Genomic DNA, 14038 nt, shown 5'->3' with positions numbered 1-14038 from the left:
TCTCCATCTCTGCAGCCTCAGCTGCAAAAATGAATGGGCAGGAATAGCTCTGTAAAGAGCTTCCCATAAACATTTTTAATGTTTTACATTTTCTGACTAAAGCTCCACTTTATGTTTAGCATTCCTAATTTGAACTGATATAGACATATTTCTGTAAACCACTGAATGTTTGGCATTACTGAAGGGTCAGCAGATAAAAAAAAAAGGGTACTGATCATACTAGAGCATATTGACTGGGGGGGACAGCTGTCTGTCCCTACGGTCATGTTTAGCAGATTATATCTAAAATGATTTGATCTGTAAGACAGTCACCTCACGTATAGGCAGACTTTCTGCTTAATAGAGATCAATCTAATGATTGACTTCCATCAAATTGGACAGTTGGAAAATGTTTCTTGATCAGCATGCTGATTACTATATTCTAATAGTGAAGAAGTCCCTGCTGTCAGAATACAATAGAACCATGGGGAGGATTCCTGCTTCCACATAACATTTGTTGAGGGGGGAATATGGTCGCTTTTTAAAAAAAATTTTGATCAGCCCGATGGCTGAAAGAAAAAATAAAATCTATGGCCAACCTTAGTATGAAATCAGGACATTCCTTTCCCTAATCACCATATATTATACAGATTCACAGAAAGCTACAGCACATGGGTTGGTTCACACTGGACAATTACATGTATCTATCCCAAAAAGGTTTTCCATTACTGGGCCCCTGTGAGCAATACTAGGTCCATAAAGACTACAAAGACATGGTTTGGTGAGTTTGGTATACAAGAATTCAAGAGGCCTGCACAGAACCATGATTTCAAGTCTAGTGAAAAGTTTTGGGATAAATTGGGACGCTGATTGGGAGCTAGGTGTTTCCATCCAACATTTGTATTTAACCTCACAAATGCTATTTTGTGGAAATATGTGGATATCATTCTTAGAAGAGTGCAAGTGCTAAAGCAACAATTAGTGTGCTGACTCTTTATTAATGGCTATGGTTTGGAATGGGGTGTCTAAAAAACTCATATAGGTGTGATGGTCAGGTATCTACAAACCTTTGGCCATATGATGTAGTTACCTGTGAGGATTGAGTTTGATCACTGCACACAGAGAGTTCTCGTGAAAGGTAATGAAAAGCAGATGTGTAGTCTGAACAGGAGGAAACAGCCTCTTGTATGTCTTCATGGCTCCACCTGCCATCGTTCACCTCACAGAGTTGCTCATAGATCATTTGCTTTGTTTCCAAGGACTGTAAAATACAATTTCATATTGAGGATTAGAAAAAGAAATATTGAATCATTAAGGTTATCATATTTCAGTGATGATTATATTTCTAAAAATATGATTATCAAAATATTAAAAGGCCTAACTCCTACGAGAGTATCGAAATTCTGCACACCCCAAAATGACCGATGTTGGAGACAATGTGGCGGAAAAGGGGATATGCTCCACACATTTTGGAGCTGCCCCAAGCTGACATCCTTTTGGGAGTACATTTTTCAACTATTCTCTGATATAGCCCAGGTACCAGTAACATCTCAACCCGACCTGGCAATTCTCTCCCTAAACCTAGATATATACCCCAAACATCTCAGACTTGTGATTCTACATGTCTTACTCTCAGCCAGGCTGTGTATTACTAGACTGTGGAAAAATCCTTTACCGCCCACGGTGGGAGACGTGGTGAAAACGACACACCTGCATTTCACTTACGAACGAACGATAGCACGCTGCCAAGGTACCCTACAACACAACTCCCAGGTATGGCTCCCATGGTCAACATGGATCAAACACCAAACTATCCTTCCATTGTCGCAAGGGAGTACTATCATAAATCCACCCGCAGATTTCTGAATACAGGAACATTACTGTCGTTACCCTATGCGCCATAGTTATGTTGTCAACCATACGTATTATGATATTTTGCTTATAGCTGTACCTTCTGCACTAAAAGATTAGTATTTTACATACCATCAGAGGGGTGGACTCTCCTCCTGGCCACAGCATTGTTCCCATGAGGGGTGTCCAGGGGGGAAGCTCCAATGTCCCCTTAGACAAATTAGCAACAAGATAACATCTCTATTACTAATAACTGCCTGTATTCTACGTTACTGTACACTTACCCTTGTCTTTGACTCACTCTGGGTTAATTCCGATATCGACAAGTTAACGAATGTATGTATTTTGATACTATTGTAATGCACTGTCATTTGTAATACTTGTTAAAATCTAATAAAAATCTATATTTGAAAAAAAATAAAAAAAATATTAAAAGGCATAAGAAATACATGTATACAACCACAAGTCTTCAGTCCAAGATCCTTATATCTAACTAAAACCTTCAGGGCCCTGCTGCAAGAAACCAAGTTACCCCAGCCTGGGCCCTTTCCTCCTTGTCAGGGGCCCTTCACATGTTCTGCAGCTGGCCTCCTTCCTTCCATCTTGGGGCCCCCTCACGGTGGTGGAATATCAGGGTCGCAGGTGTGACCTTTGTGACCCTAGTAGTTCCGCCAATGGTGTCAAAAGTTGTTTATTTTTGTTATTTTAATTTATTGTTATTTTATTTATTATTATTTTTTTTATATTTTATTTTATTAATTAATTTTTTTACATTTCCTTTTATTTTAATTTTTTCCAATTTTATTTTTTTATATTTTTACAATTGTGTTAATAGCCCGATTGGGGGCTTTTGTGAAATATCAGGAGTGTAAACAAACCTCTGATATTTCACCTTTGAGGCAGAGAAAGGAGATTGAGGACACAACTCTTATGCCCCATACACACGAGCGGACTTTTCAACATCCAAACTCCGACGGACTGAGTCCGTCAGACTATTCGATCGTGTGTGGGCTGCAACGGACTTTTGATTCGCCAAAGTCTGACGGACTTTAGAAATGAACCATGCTTCAAATTTTCCCGACGGAACTCCGCCGGACCCGGTCCCCTTCGAAAAATCCGCTCGTGTGTATGCTACTCCGACGGACTAAAACCGACGCTAGGGCAGCTATTGGCTACTGGCTATGAACTTCCTTATTCGAATCCAGTCGTACGTCATCACGTTCGACTCCGTCGGAGTTTGGTGTGATGGTGTGTGTCCAAGTCCGTTCGGTCGAAAAGTCCGCCAGAACTCCGCCAGAACTCCGTCGGAACTCCGGCGGAACTCCTTTGGAGGTCTGTCGGACATAAGTCCTCTCGTGTGTACGCGGCATTAATCTCCATCTCTGTAGCCTCAGCTGCACACAATGAATGGGCAGGAATAGCTCTGTAAAGAGCTTCCCATAAACATAGTTTACTAAGCTTTAGTTATGAATGGACAAAGTCAGTGATCAATACTGGTTCCATTCTGAAGAGGAAGGGGTCGGTAAATGACATATTTACCGGCCCCTTCACCACTCTCCATCCTCACACATTCCCCTCAGCAGATGGCTGGAGAAGAGAGGGGGAAAGCTGGCAGAGATGCGTGGGACAAGGGGGGGGGGGGCAGGGGAGCCCACATGGGCCTGGGGACAGCAGAAAGAAGAGGAAGCTGAATAGGAGGGATAGCAGGGGTGGCATATAGAGGAAGCGATCCCCTTCATTTTCCTCCTGCAGTCACTGTGGGAGGGAGGGAGAGAAAGCAGGCTTTCACCAGTTGCAGCAGGAAAATGGAGAGAAGCGGCTCATCTTTATGCAGCCCCCTCTGCCCCTCCTATCCAAGTGTACAGGAGAGCTGCACAGGCCCCCTGGAGCTGGACAAGACCCCTGTAGTTTCCATGAAACACTGAAAATTCTGCAGCCTTTTGTAATTTTTATAAGCAATGCAGGCAATATAAGCAGTTACAATGAGATTTTAGTAAAAAGAAAAAATCAGCGCACTAAAGAGACCTATACGTAAATTGTGGTATATAAAATAGTCATTTATTGAATGCTAAAAAATCACACACGCAATGTCCAACTCGGGAACTTATCCACAATTGTCTATGTGAAAAAGAGGTTCATATCGTGGTTATCAAACCTTGTGTAAATTGAGACACTTAAACATGGATTACATACGATACCGCCAGTACGCCAGATCACTCGGGGTTAACACCATCTGAGCTCCCGATCTTCTAGGTGAGCTGATGTCCCAAGTAGGGATGAGCTTCGTGTTCGAGTCGAACGTACGTTCGACTCGAACATTGGCTGTTCGGCCGTTCGGCGAATTCCGAACCCTCCGATGCTGCTCATGCTGTCTTGATGTGTCACTCTGATCCAATAGCAAGAAGGCATATTGGACAGTGAGAGGAAACCTAGCAGGTGAGAACATGATTGTGGATACAGCCATGGCTAATTAGAAGGGGATGTGCCCCAAGGAATGCTGGGTGCCTGTATTTAAATCTGATGGGCACATGTGCTCAGGGTTCCCTCTTGGTCCTAGAAGTCAGCATATTGGGCATGTGAGCTAAAGGGGGAACTGGCTAGTGACTTGAAGAAACAGAGTCCACTGAGTTTCTTCTGCAACAAAGGGACTTGTTCTTCCATACAAATGCTGTATGGTTCAGCAGATAATCTGCTTCACAGTTCTACAGAGAGAGTGGTCCTCGCTTGTGCATACGCTTGTGCATAGTTAATTTGCAGTAGCCTACTAATTCCCTGCTCCTATCCACTTTCTCCAAGTAAAAAATAAAAACACATCCCCTAAACTGATCATTAGAGGCAATGAACGGAAGAGCGTGCGCACCTGGCTGTGTGGAAATACAGTGTAATTGGCTGTGGATTAATCAGTGGGAGACCCAGGATCCAAGCAGCTCCTATGGGAGCAGGGCTACATGTAGTTATGCATTAGATCTGGCGGGCTGACATTGGCCTTTTATACCTCAAGAGTAAAATTCCCCCCTCCCTGCATAAATCCCAACAAAGGAGATCAGGATGTTCCTGAACATCTTTGTGTTTTTCAGGTCTTCCTGTTGCATTTGACATTCTAAAAAATTCCTAAACGCAAAATGTATAGTGGAAACCCATCCTAATGGCCACAGACTCAAATGTGCAAACCCATGAACTCAAGCAAAGGGGTCTCGTCAATAGAACTGCCAAAAGTTATAAGACATTGTCAGGTGGATTAACTCTCCAGCATTTACTAAAAACTGAAAATATTTTTGAGTGGACAGAAAAATTAAGGTGGAAAAATACAATAATACAATCTAAATCTATTCTAAATTCTCATTTAGAAGACATCATGTATTGGTTACTCTATTAGAGTCAAAACCAGCATTCCTTACTTGACTGAAGCTTATTCTTCTGGAGCTGGCTGTATTGACAACTTCGTTTCTTGTGGCTGTATTGTCAGAGTCTGTTAAAAACAAACTTGGATGAATTCACTGATGTGCCTGTTGTTAATATAACATTACAATTAAATATTTAAAAATTAACAAATTTTCTGTAATGCCCTATACACACGACGTCAAAATCCATCTGATTTTTTTCGACGGATTTTGGGCCAAACTTGACTTGCATACACGCGGTCGCACAAAGTTGTCGGAAAATCCAATCGTTCAGAATGAGGTGGCGTAAACCACTTAAGACAGGACTGTAAAGAGGGCAGTAGCCAATAGCTTTCATCTCGTAATTTATTCTGAGCATACATGGCACTTTGTCCATCGGAATTGTCTACACACGATCGGAATTTGAACAATCGGATTTTGTTGTCGGAAAATTTTAGATCCAGATCTCAAACTTTGTGTGTTGGAAATGCTGACGGAAAAAGTCTGATGGAGCCCACACACGATCGGATTTTCCGACAACGCGATCCGATCGCACATTTTCCGTCAGAAAGTCTGACCGTGTGTACAGGGCATTACAGTACCTATAAATAGTAATCATCCCCTTAGAATATTAAATCAACATTTGTTTGGCTGTACTTCTCCTGTGGATCACAGGAGTGCAGTTTGTGTATAAGTATACATCAACTTTACTATGACACATTCCAATCATCACAGGTGCAGCTAATTCTTTTCCAAAGTCACATAACAGGAGATTACTTGTGTGTAGTTAAGGGGTTTCAGGAAAGTTCAACCACTTCCCTACCCACCCATAGTCATATGACGCCCACAGATGGGATCTTCCATCCTGGGTGGGCGTCATATGACATCCTCCCATTCCCGGTCGCCTAGGGGGCACGAGAGCGCAACCGGCGACGCGCGGGACCCGGTGCGCGTGCCTGGCGGCTGTGATGTCTGCCGGGCACCCACGATTGCCCGGGAACACAGCAGGACCGTGGCTCTGTGTATGTAAACACACAGATCCACGTCCTGTCAGTGGAAAGGAGGCCGATGGTGTGTTCCCAGTACAGAGGAACACCGATCGGTCTCCTCCCCTCAAAGTTAGAATCACTCCCATAGGGAACATATTAACCCCTGCAGCGCCCCCTGGTGTTAACCCCTTCCCTGCCAGTCACATTTACACAGTAATCAGTGCAAATTTATAAAACCAATCGCTGTGTAAATGTGAATGGTCCCAAAAATGTGTCAAAAGTGTCCGATATGTCCATCACAATGTCGCAGTCACGAAAAAAATGCAGATCGCCGCCATTACTAGTAAAAAAAATTTAAAAAAAGGCCTTAAATATAACCCCTATTTTGTAGACGCTATAACTTTTGCGCAAACCAATCTATATAAGCTTATTGTGATTTTTTTTTAGCAAAAATATGTAGAAGAATACATATCAGCCTAAACTGAGGGAAAATTATTATTATTTTTTTTTAAATGGGATATTTATTATAGCAAAAAGTAAAAAATATTGTGTTTTTTTCAAAATTGTCGCTCTTCTTTTGTTTATAGCACAAAAAATAAAAACCGCAGAGGTGATCAAATACCACCAAAAGAAATCTCTATTTGTGGGAAAAAATTACGTCAATTTTGTTTGGGTGCAACGTCGCACGACCGCGCAATTGTCAGTTAAAGCGACGCTGTGCCGAAACACAAAAAGTGCTCTGGTAAGGAAGGGGGTAAAATTGTCCGGGGCTGAAGTGGTTCATTTCTGGCAAGTTTGTACTGTGGCGGCAAACCAACCAACACTGGTCAATAGACTATCGCGAAGGTGGTGATTGGTCAATTAGTTATGATGCACGTGCGTCACTTCCGGCGCGGGACTGAGAGTGAGGCTTGGGCTCTCCATGGAGGAGGAGGCTTGGGTCATAGCATATTATAAAAAGAGGCAGAATGGCGTGTCACCCGTACCCCGAGACGACGTGATATATCACGAAACGCGTAGGGTGGTGTGACACGCTACTCTTTGCCTCAAACTACCAGCTGGAATAAGGATATACCTTTGGAGAATTGCGTTCGGCCGATGCTTCCCATTGTGACATGCCTTATCTTACAGTAATTTTGTAAGTGTATTTCTTATTATTTGATACTTTTAATAAATGTTTTTACACTATTTGGAGCGCTTTCTTTCCCTTCTTATGGTGGACCATTCATTTTAAACACATTGGAGCCCCTTTGAATTGTGGTCTTGGATGAGGGTGGAGTCTTGTTGGAGGATTGAGGAATACGTACGGTCTGGCTTGATCCCTTAGAGCGTATTATTTGAGGACGTCTGGTAAGGAGCCAATCTTAATTTCTGGTGGTGGTGCACTATAGTATGCCTCGTGGCTTGGAATATGAATCAGAAAGTCAACGCTACTAGATGTGACACGTGGTGTTTTTTACAACCTACCGTTTTTCTGGATTTAGTTTAAGGACTACCAAAAAAAAGGACACATTCAGATTTTCAGTTGGTTTGCTTATGTTATAAAAAAACTTTTTTCGAAGTGTATGCACAATATATTTTGCACTTTTTTCTGTATAATCTGTAGGCATTGGTGCTATTTTTGCAATTTCTGTGATTTATAACATGTAATATTTGACACTATACTACATTTATCGTTTGTTTTTTCATATATAGTCTCCCACACAGGAGGTGTATTTTGAGTTTAACGTATGTAATAGGTGATACTGCACTCTATTCACTATTTGCTTTGTATATGTAGTCTCCTATACGGGGGGCGTACACCCTAATATTAATTTTTAGGGACTGCGCGGTTCTTCTTCTCTTTTCTTGTACTGTGGCATAACCTACTCCATGAAAACAAAAGACCACTCCAAGCAACCCCATGACAAGAACATTTCTAAGTTACTAATTATCCCTTGGACTACAGTTAAAGCAATCATCAAGAAATAAAAAAGTATGGCATACCTGTAAACCTGAAAAGAACATGCTGTCAAATGTAAGGCTGGATTCACACCTACACATGTTTAGTGTCTTTTTGCATTTTACAGATTTGCACTACAGAACATATTCCATAGGAAACAATGTTAAATGTTAGTGCAATTCTGCAAAATGCAAAAAGCACTAAAAATGCCTAGGTGTGAATCCAGCCTAAGTGAACATGCATGGAAGATGTTTCTTTGCAGCAGGCTTTGGAAGGTTTGTGAGGGTAGAGGGTAAAATTAATACAGCAAAATACAAGAAAAGCCAGTGGGAAAGAGGGTGTCTATAAAAAAAACCAAGACTTATGATATATATAATATATAATATAAAAAAAAAAATATATATATATATATATATATATATACACACACACACACATTGTGATTCAATGTTCTATGACATGCTAGCTCTGCTTCTGAATGTCTGTGGACTGGTAGCAAACCTTTGCTTTGGATGAAAGCCTGGGCTGTATCTTTCTGTTTCTGTCCACTTTTGCATTGTCATACATGCATGTTTTGTGTATATGTGGACCCACTAGAAGTATTATCAAAACTAATTATTGATGTTGAGTCATCTTTTGGCTCTATTCATATGGATATCATAAGGGGTTCTCAGCATGCTTACATAATATCCACTAAGCACTTCCTGGACAATAGATTCTAAGGCTGGATTCACACCTATGCAGTTTGAATGTGTGTGTGAATCCAGCCTTAAGCAGGGTCAGCCATACCTCTCTGAGTTATGTGAACCACATGATTAGGGGTATGGGACTGAATCTCTCAATAATATAACAAATTGGCACATGAATCTCTGCATTATTGAACCTGTAATCAAAGCTAAATAAACTGACGTGATGTGTGAGATGGCATGCATTATATAACAAGGTCAGTAACTGTAACTTAATTCTGTGTAGCGAATGACTGTACAAAAACAACAGTTTGAATTTTACTAGATGTAGTTAGCGTGTGTGTCTAAGGTTTTTATATAAGTAAATATAAAATCCTTATCTCTATAAACTTTGCTCCTTCCTATCCATCCAAAAAGTAAAACCATGCTATTGACCTCTCTTGAGCTGATGCTGGTACCTTATAGGACTGGCGATGAAGATGGTTTCTGGAGTCTGAGGAAAGTAATCAAAAAATGCCAAGAGTGTTTAGTGAGAGGGGTACTAAAATGTACTTTTAGTATTATCTTCTTCTGTTTGCTTGGGAAAGCAATAATGTCACGGGCAGTGCCAGAAACATGTCCACTGGGTGCTAATAATATTTGAAGGTGTTTTATTTAGGCTCAGTATCTTTGAACCCTGGGTAATGTACACATTACATATTTAGAGCTATGTGTTATACTACAAGCTTCAAAACAGACTGAGTGTACATGATAAACATATATGCGGTTTACCTCTTTTTGTACAGCAAAGCCAACTTAAACATCGACGAATGACAATCTAAAGTCAAAGAAAGAAGTCATTTTTAAAAGACACAAACTGAAATGTTTTCTTGAAATATGCAGAGTCTGATTAACTAAAGTGTGATAGAAGGTAAAGAAAAATAATGAGAAGCTCAATCTAAAAAAATAAAAATAAATTAAGGAACAATTCCTTTGCGCGTGACTGATGTTTGAAGAGAACAAATGTTCATACGTTAATAAATCACCTAACAAATGTCAACATTATCAAAGTATCTTTTTAGGAGTACATGTTTTACAGTAGCTACACATTTTTATTTCCACATTTCATTGTCATTTCCATCTTATTTAATAATTTGCCAAGTTAGCAGTCTCTAGACCAGTGTTTCTCAAACTTTTTTCAGTCAAGGCAACCTTTAACAATTATGGACAACCTTGAGACACCCTTTAAAAAGTACACCCAATTCTAAAATGTAAAAACTATTCTAATAGTTTTACATAATGCATCAACATCCACACATGTAGGATGCCCAACCTTAGAGGTGATATATTCCTCCAAAATCCACTTTTACAAACTGTTACTGACTAGCATTCCAATGTTTCTCTTCTCTCTCAGCTTTTCTCCATCGCTCAGCTAATGTGACCCCAATGCTGATGGAGAGGAGCAGAGGAGGGTCAAACAATAATGCTATGCAGGCGACTGACATCCCCCCTTATCAAGTGGTTATGCTAATGGTTGTTAGGATGCCGGCAGCTAGAAGGTTGTAATGGTGCACAATGAAAACCTGTGGCTTTGTGTACAATATCTTATAAAAGTGAGTACACCCTTCACATTTTTATAAATATTTTATTCTATCTTTTCATGTGACAACACTGAAGAAATGACACTTTGCTACAATGTAAAGTAGTGAGTGTACAGCTTGTATAACAGTGTAAATTTGCTGTCCCCTCAAAATAACTCAATGCACAGCCATTCATGTCTAAACCACTGGCAACAAAAGTGAGTACACCCCTAAGTGAAAATTTCCAAATTTGGCCCAAAGTGTCAATATTTTGTGTGGCCATTATTATTTTACAGCACTGCCTTAACCATATTGGGCATATAAATCACCAAAGCTTCAAAGGCTACCACTGGAGTCCTCTTCCACTCCTCCAAGATGACATCACAGAGCGGGTGGATGTTAGAGATCTTCCACCTTTCATTTGAGGATGCCCCACAGATGTTCAATAGGGTTTAGGTCTGGAGACATGTTTGGCCAGTCCATCATCTTTACCCTCAGCTTCTTTAGCAAGGCAGTGGTCATCTTGGAGGTGGGTTTGGGGTTGTTTTCATGTTGGAATACTGCCCTACGGCCCAGTCTCTGAAGGGAGGAGATCGTGCTCTGCTTCAGTATGTCACAGTGCATGTTGGCATTCATGGTTCCCTCAATGATTTGTAGCTCCCCAGTGCCGGCAGCACTTATGAAGCCCCAGACCATTACACTCCCACCATCATGCTTGACTGTAGGTAAGACACACTTGTCTTTGTACTCCTCACCTGGTTGCCGCCACATACACAGACTCCATCTGAACCAAATATGTTTATATTGGTCTCATCAGACCACAGGACATGGTTCCAGTAATCCCTGTCCTTAGTCTGCTTGTCTTCAGCAAACTGCGGGCTTTCTTGTGCATCATCTTTAGAAGAGGCTTCCTTCTGGGATGACAGCCACGCAGACCAATTTGATGTAGTGTGTGGCGTATGCTCTGAGCACTGACAGGCTAACCCCCTCCCTTTCAACCTCTGCAGCAATGCTGACAGCACTCATATGTCTATTTCCCAAAGACAACCTCTGGATATGACTCTGAGCACTCAACTTCTTTGGTCAACCATGGCGAAGCCTGTTCTGAATGGAACCTGTCCTGTTAAATCACTGTATGGTCTTTGCCACGTGCTGTAGCTCAGTTTCAGGATCTTGGCAATATTCTTAGAGCCTAGGCCATCTTTATGTAGAGCAACAATTCCTTTTATCAGATCCTCAGAGTTCTTTGCCATGAGGTGCCATGTTGAACTTCCAGTGACCAGTATGATAGAGGGTGATAACACCAAATTTAACACACCTGCTCCTCATTCACACCTGAGACCTTGTGACACTAACGAGTCATATGACACCAGGGAGGGAAATGGCTAATTGGGCCCAATTTGGACATTTTCACTTAGGGGTGTACTCACTTTTGTTGCCAGTGGTTTAGACATTAATGGCTGTGTATTGAGTTATTTGAGAGGACAGCAAATTGACACTGTTATATAAGCTGTACACTCACTAATTTACATTGTAGCAAAGTGTCATTTCTTTAGTGTTGTCACATGAAAAGATATAATAAAATAATTACAAAAATGTGAGGGGTGTACTCACTTTTGTGAGATACTGTAACTAAAAGGCAGGCTTCATCTACATGCTGGTTTGTTTACAGTGTTTGGGCAATTTTATGCATTTTGCCAAGCCACTTCTGAAGAAATCTCAAGGTACCCCTAGGCACCATGGTTGAAAAAGACTTCTCTAGACCACGGTTTCTCAACCAGGGTTCCGTGGAGCCCTAGGGTTCCTCCAGGGGTTGACAATTTTTGCCTCTCGGATAAGTTCCCACTGATAACAATGATCTTTTTAGCTATCTGTAAAAAGGGCATATTTCCCAATAATCACAAGTGTACGGAGCATTCTTCTCACCATCACTCTAATGCACAGGTTTCAAACTGATGGCCTTCCAGCTTTTGCAAAAGTACAAGTCCCATGAAGCATTGCAAGACTGATAGTTATAAGCATGGCTCCCACAGGCAGAGGCTTGTTGGGACTTGTAGTTCTTCAACAGCTGGAGGGCTTCCCAGTTTTGACACCCCTGCTCTAATGTATCATGAGCTGTAGATATAGTAACGTTTAGCAGGGGTTCACTGAGACAAGGAAAGTAATTTCAAGGGTTTCTCTGTGCTGAAAAGTTTGAGAAAGCCTGCAGGGAATGAATACCATGTTTTCCCTGAAAATAAGACCTACCCTGAAAATAAGACCTACCCTGAAAATAAGCCCTAATTTAAAGTGCTGATAGAGTGCTGGAATCCAGTAGTGTATAGTGTAGACTGTGTCGGTTTGTGTGATCTAATTGTGGCAAGTACCTGAGGAATATCGCTGTTCGGCGATCAGCTGATCTCCTGCTGCTCTCCTCCCAGCTGTCAGCAGGGGATCCCCCCGCAGTGCTCAGAGCGGGGAGGAGAGGTTCTGCAGGCTAAGGAAGTGGCAAGTGGGGCTCAGATGATCTCCCCTTCTCCAAGCTGTCAGCAGGAGATCTTGGGCCCCCCTCCCTCTGCTCCCTCGGGTCATGGAAGCGCCAATCGGTTCTATAAGAAGGTATGTGGCATGGTTGGATTGCAGAAGCATACATTTTGCATTGTGTGATACAGTAATGGAGTGGATTCTAGTATTGTACAAGCACTTTTACACAGGGAATTCCTGACAGGCATGGAGGGAGAGAAGACAGCATATGTGTCTTTTGTTGTCAAAATTAATATAAAACCCGGTCTTATTTTTGGGGAAACATGGTAGTCTTCTGTGCCCATGAAAAACATGGCTTGCAGAGCCGCACAAGTGAGACTCTAGCTTGGGGGGGGGGGGGGATTCCACTTGTTATGTAGAGATATGCACTCTGTTGCCTCTCTGGAACAAGACATGAAGAGAACTCTACTAACAGGACACAGACAGCTAAAAATAGACTGAAGGAAGTTTTTACCCTTCCCTACTTGATCCAAAACTGAAGAAAAAATGTGGTACTTTTTTTCCCAATATTTTCTTTAAGTAATTTTCAATGTGATTTTTACACATTTACTAGCTTCCTCTTCCTTTTTTTAGTTTAGCGCTGTTGATAAATGGCCTTGTTTATGAATGAAAATATGTGATCACTATAACTGTAGCTGCAGTGGTATAGAGTTAGAGCAGAACAATCATCCTGTAAATCATATTTTACAATTCTTCTGTCTCTTATAGCAAAGTGTCCCTTCAGGCACAATGCCCCGTCCTGACCTGGAGGCAGTTATTTTCCGCATGTTCTATTTTCATGATCTGGAACATAAGGCAAAATGACAATGTTAGATTATACCGCATAGATGAAATGTAGCATATAATATAAAACATTGCATTTAACTTTCAACATTTACCATTATCCTAGTCCATTGTCAAAAATGTATATTTGTAGCAATAAATGTATATTTGATATATATAAAAAAAACACCACTAAAGTGATGGCCAGGATCAGATAAAAAAATACTTTTAAACTCCTAATTTCAGTGAAATGTCCCCTCCATTACGATAAAGCTCTTGTCATATCAGTAACATTTAAAACATTTAATCTTCCTTACTCCAGGAACATAGATTACAAATAGGGATGAGGTTCAGGTTCGCCTTACCG

At 41.1% G+C, this 14038-nt stretch overlaps 1 protein-coding gene across 1 annotated transcript in view; it reads right to left on the bottom strand.

Moving 5' to 3' along the window:
- Nucleotides 1-14038, bottom strand: part of LOC143997354 (E3 ubiquitin-protein ligase RNF31-like) — a 126757-nt gene that overhangs the window by 70017 nt on the left and 42702 nt on the right. Inside the window, exons 2-5 of the mRNA XM_077492934.1 lie at nucleotides 13654-13692; nucleotides 9599-9644; nucleotides 5229-5299; nucleotides 1070-1240 (exon numbers count right to left, since the gene is read on the bottom strand). Coding sequence (XP_077349060.1) covers nucleotides 1070-1240; nucleotides 5229-5299; nucleotides 9599-9644; nucleotides 13654-13689 — 324 coding nt within the window. The 5' untranslated portion in view covers nucleotides 13690-13692. The remainder of the gene's footprint in view (nucleotides 1-1069; nucleotides 1241-5228; nucleotides 5300-9598; nucleotides 9645-13653; nucleotides 13693-14038) is intronic.

This window comes from Lithobates pipiens, unplaced genomic scaffold (genome assembly GCF_037356315.1).
Source record: "Lithobates pipiens isolate NorthernLeopardFrog02 unplaced genomic scaffold, aLitPip1_a1.2 Scaffold_19, whole genome shotgun sequence".
Classification (NCBI taxonomy): Eukaryota; Metazoa; Chordata; class Amphibia; order Anura; family Ranidae; genus Lithobates; species Lithobates pipiens.
Note: the sequence above shows the minus strand (reverse complement) of the source record. Positions and strands in the feature narration are given on the sequence as shown.